We start from the raw sequence: 5,369 nt of genomic DNA, 5'->3' as shown, positions 1-5,369 counted from the left end.
ACACACACAAACACTTAAACAGAGAGAGAAGGACTTTGTATTCTCTCTTCTACTTTTTGACATTTTCTTCCTACTTTTCTTTTACTTTCTCTATTTTCCTCGTAGGGAAGTATTTCTGGCGTCTGACGCGGGAGAAGCACCTGGTGTCTCTGCGTCCAGCTCAGACCCACAGGTTCTGGAGAGGCCTTCCTACCAACCTGGACAGTGTGGACGCTGTCTACGAGAGACCTGTGGACCACAAGATCGTCTTCTTCAAAGGTACATAACTCATAAACTCAGCCGTGGTCGTGGTTGAGGCAGGGAGGTCAGCTATTATACCAATGATGTTAACTATGAAAGGGAGTGTTTTGTTGTAATTTTGAAGGTTTTTGATATATTGGGGCTAGTCAAAGGAAGGTGAATGTGTTCTGAGAAACACATGAAAAGAGGTCTATCAGTTGCTACTTCCATTTTTGGACTTAAAAATGTATGATCTGTACCCATTGGTTCTTGAAGAATATAACTGTATTTCAGTCAATTGAATAGTTTAATCACAAAACACATTTAATCACAAGTCACTTTCATTCAGTTGAGTTATTAAATTAAACAAGTTATCCAGTTCACTCTCATTGATTGACGTTCCTTTGTCCCGCCTCCTCAGGACTGAAGTATTGGATATTCAAGGACAACAACGTGGAAGAGGGTTATCCTCGGCCAATCAGTGACTTCGGCCTGCCTATGGAGGGTGTAGACGCGGCCTTCGTGTGGCTCCACAACGACAAGACCTACTTCTTCAAGGACAACCGCTACTGGCGCTATGACGACCATCTACGGCGTATGGATCAGGGCTACCCCAAAGACAGCACACTGTGGAAGGGGATCCCGCCCCAGCTAGACGACGCCATGCGATGGTCTGACGGTGAGTATTAGACAGACACACACAGATCAACATACTAAACACACACATTTACTCACTACATATACACCTATCGCTCACTTCGTAAAACTAAATACAAGCTGAAATACACATTCAGTACACTGCACTTGACAGTACACAAAAATAATGGAAGCATTAGTCAAAAAGAATGGAGTACCTGAGTGTATGTCATTCATGCCTGCCCTCAGGGTCCTGACAGGTCTACTTCTACAGTATATCCACTATTAACCCACACTGGGTCCTTTTCCTCTCCAGCCCCCTTGCCCTCTAACTCTCTCAGACTGGACACTAATCTAGTCAAAAACAGCCCAGGACATTGGTCAGTCAAGCCTGCCTAAACCACAGTCCTGGTGGAGCCGCTATGCATTCTAAAGCCCTCAATGCAGACGGCCCCTAACATGTAATTTGATATTCGGTCTTTTGATCTGGAGTGTGATCTGGAAATGATAGGTCTGTGTCCCAAATGGCATCCTATTCCCCATTTAGTGCACTACTTTTAGCCAGGGCCCATAGGGCTCTGGTCAAAAGTAGTGCATTGTATAAGGAATGGGGTGTCATTTGGGATGCAACCATAGTACTTTCATTGCTGAGCCTGTGTTTTCATTGTTGGGTTGTCATGGCAGCAATCGCCTGCAGCTGGAGTGTGTGTGTGTGGGGTGGGGGGGGGGGCAGGATGGTGCTAGGGCATCATGTCCCAGCTATTGCACAGTACTCTCAGCAGTGAGCTCCTTATTCATGCCTATCTCAGAGTCAGACCCTAACCAGTAGAGGGCCAGTCTAACAGTAATTACAGTACACTCAGTCTGACACATTGGTAAGTCATATCACACCAAAGCACACATGCAGTATACAACCCTCACCTCTCTATCTGTCTCACAGAAACTCAAGCATGCACACACACACACACACACACACACACACACACACACACAAACAAGCATATAATGTAGCTACAATACATAGAATAGCTTATCAAACATATGCATACAGTATAGTGACCACAAGTTATCAAAACCCCTTCTTCAGTAACACACACAGTCATTTTACACACTCACTCTACAGTGCATAAACACACACACGCATGGCAAGCTCCAGCCGAGTCTCCACATGAGCCAGTTAGATCCTTTCTCCCCTGTAGCGACTCCTGTGGCTGAGTGTATGTAAGCGCTTTCCTCCATGTGCTGGGCTCTGTACCGCTGCCAACTCTAGAGGTCCTGCTCGGAGCTGTTTGATGTCGGTGAGCACAGGCCACGCGCAAAAATGACAGTCTGAGCCACCAGAGGATTCATACATACACACGTGGACCCTGGGGGCCTGGGAACTGGAAGCACATCAAAGACCTCAGGGAGAGAGGTGGATGTGGTGGCAGGGATGGAAAGAGTGGGAGAGATAGTGCTAGGGAGGATAAGAGCGATGAAGGGAGAGAGAGAGAGAGGGGAAGAGATAGCGGGCTTGTAGAAACAGGAGACAGATGAGGGGGGAAAAAATATATTTGAGAGAGAGGAAGAGAATGAGAGTTTGTTGTGGGAATACGAACTGGTGTGGGAAAACAAACTGGTGAATAGAGAGAGGGACTGGACGAAAAACAGCGAGACAGAATCAAGTGACTGATGTATTACCATAGCAAAATCAATCATCACACCCTCTTTTTCACTTATGCAGCCTCTTTGTCTTCTTTGTCCTCTTATGCAGCCTCTTTGTCCTCTTTTCATTAAGGCTCCTCATACTTCTTCAAGGGGAAGGAGTACTGGCGTGTGGTGGGCAGTGATATGGAGGTGGAGGCTGGGTACCCACGGTCCATAGGAAAGGACTGGCTGGTGTGTACAGAGATGCAGTCGGACTCTCCAGCCACAGAGGCCAATAACACGGCTAACACGCGGCTACACGGGCAGCACCACGCCGACCACGCCGAAAACGGCTACGAGGTTTGCTCCTGCACCTCCAACTCTGCCTCGCCCTTGGGAGCCCAGCCCTCACCCTCCCCCTTCTGGCTACTTGCCCTCTTGACTATCTCTGGGGTACTATCCTACGTCCCTCTATGATGTAAGCAGAGGGGAGCGGCCTCACTCTGTGACAGGAAGTACAGCAGCCAATCTGCTGAGAGCGGGGGAGTGGCTTAAGGGGCTTTTCGCCTGGGTACTGCCAGACCAGCTACACCATCGAATCAAAACGATGACTGGAGGAATTTGTTGTTATTGTTATCTTAATTGGGATCCTCATTGTTAATTTGTTTTATTTATTATACCAAATTCTTCTCAACGGATCAATGTTTCAAATGAATGATGTTTAAATTATGATACTGGAATTAATTAGAAATGTGATAACATGACGATAATGGAAATAGTATATCAACTTGATGATTATAATGATAACAAGTTTATAGCAAAATGTCCCTCAGTGACTAAGCAGTCTAGCGGGAGAGTGGTACTCTGGGATGCTGTGCTCCCTGTCCCCTTGTTCCTGCAATCAGATAAGAGCTTTAAAGTAGCCTATTATTAATTACAATATTAGTGAAATAGTTTTCCTTCCCCCAAAAAATGTATTATGTTAAAAAACAGCTTTTCATTGATAGAATGTTGTGGGGCGTGCCCCAACAACAGAATGGTGTTGGCGTATACCGGTCATTAAAAATATTCACACGACTAGACCACTGATTGGCTAGCTCATCCTCCTCAGGAAGATGACCATCCTCTCTGAGGAAATAGCCAAGCATTTTTTTTAACTGTTTGAGCTTGGGTTTTTCAAGTGTTTTGTCTCCAATTTATGCTTTGGCCACAAATACTAGTATAGGATGAGTCAACAGCATTATTTGCGTATGAGTTAGCAGAATATTAACTTTTAAACATTTTTTTACTGGAAAGTTATTTTAAGAACCCTCACACACACAGACCACTACATGTGTGTTTTTTACGGTCTGAGCTAGCTGGACAAATGATTCCGTCTCCTCTCACTCATTCAACTGGTAATGTATGGGCTGGTCGGATGGACACTCCACTATCATTGGACAGTTCTCTCACTGAGTTTATAATGTCAGGGCTATCTGGATGGAATGCACACTACTTCCTGTAATGACACTGACTCTCCTTCCTTGACTGGACTCGCGTGCCCTTTTGAGACCTTTGCACCTGTATCTTTCTTTTTCTTTTTTCTCAGCTGAGATACAGTAGCACCTCCTGCCGTTATCAGAGCGGGTAACCCGTTAGTATTGATTATTAGGATGTATTTTTGTAATAAGCACAGAGGGATGCGCTTGATGGGGTTTTCATGGTGCCTTGGTCTGGTCAGTGGTCACTGCAGCGGTCAGCGATACCCAGCGGTCACCCAGGGACGCCGTTCTCCTTCTCCATTGTCTCTCCTAACATGAACTATCTCTAAGAATAGGAGGATGTCTGGGTACCAGTACAGTGACTGGACATGGATATATACCAGAGACCTGCCTGCTGAGAGGAGGGTACCCACTCAAAACACAACTAGATTTATTAATATTGCTAAGATATATTTACTTACAGTCTATATATACAGATCTATTTGAGGTGAAAAGTTCTATGGCAGTTACAAAAACAACATGTACATTTCTCAGCCGTCTTTTCTAAGGTGAAATATTTTTGTAGGAAAATAAAGAGGGGGTAAGACAGAGTGTGCTGGGTCGTGTAATGATTTTGTGTCACAGGGAGCCCAGGCTGAACAGAAAGAGGAGGACAATGCGTCGGCTGCCGTCACAGGCTGACAATTACTTTCTTGTCTGTGTTGTTGGGAGCCATGTTTCTTATGTACAGGCGCAGGTTATTGTTTCCTCACTGCAAAACAAACCATGTCAATCTCCTCCCGGTAACAAGCCATCTTCTACATTCATTCCTTGTTTCAGTTTATTCAGGATTATGTGTAGTACAGAATTCAGTGACTTTTGAGAATAAGTCTGGACAATGTTGATTCAGTGACTAGAGCCAATAACACTCCAGATATTGTGTTATTGACTCAAGGAAAAATAAATGTGAGGCAGACACTCAAGCAGACACACAATGCATGGCATGAGGATTGAAACAAACCGTTTTCCAGCAGAGGCTGATGTGGGGAGAACGGCTCATAATAATGGCTGGACTGGAGTCAATGGAATGGTATCAACCAAATGGTTTTCATGTGTTTGATACCTTTCCATCCATTACACTCCATTCCAGACATTATTACGAGCCGTCCTCCCCTCAGCAGCCTCAACTGTTTTCTAGCATTAAGAAATGAGCACGCAGAGAAAGCAGCAGTATGTGCAATGTGTTTTTTGCAGATCAGAGGCTGCAGCAGTTGAACTTGTCTGACTAATTTCATGGGTTACATAAACAGCACAATGCCAGGTCAAAATAAAGAAACTGAGTTATTGCCAATTGACTACATTTAATGTAGCAAAATACTCTAGAGGGGTCTTTGTACAGGGCAAAAGATCATTATGTTCAAAGAGATT

At 44.7% G+C, this 5,369-nt stretch overlaps 1 protein-coding gene across 1 annotated transcript in view; it reads left to right on the top strand.

The window, feature by feature from the left end:
* Nucleotides 1–4,553, top strand: part of LOC115204016 (matrix metalloproteinase-17) — an 85,622-nt gene extending 81,069 nt beyond the window's left edge. Inside the window, exons 8-10 of the mRNA XM_029769213.1 lie at nt 106–258; nt 641–898; nt 2,633–4,553. Coding sequence (XP_029625073.1) covers nt 106–258; nt 641–898; nt 2,633–2,958 — 737 coding nt within the window. The 3' untranslated portion in view covers nt 2,959–4,553. The remainder of the gene's footprint in view (nt 1–105; nt 259–640; nt 899–2,632) is intronic.
* Nucleotides 4,554–5,369: the final 816 nt, after the last annotated feature.

Source organism: Salmo trutta, chromosome 12 (genome assembly GCF_901001165.1).
Source record: "Salmo trutta chromosome 12, fSalTru1.1, whole genome shotgun sequence".
NCBI lineage: Eukaryota > Metazoa > Chordata > Actinopteri > Salmoniformes > Salmonidae > Salmo > Salmo trutta.
This window is presented reverse-complemented; position numbering and strand designations above follow the sequence as displayed.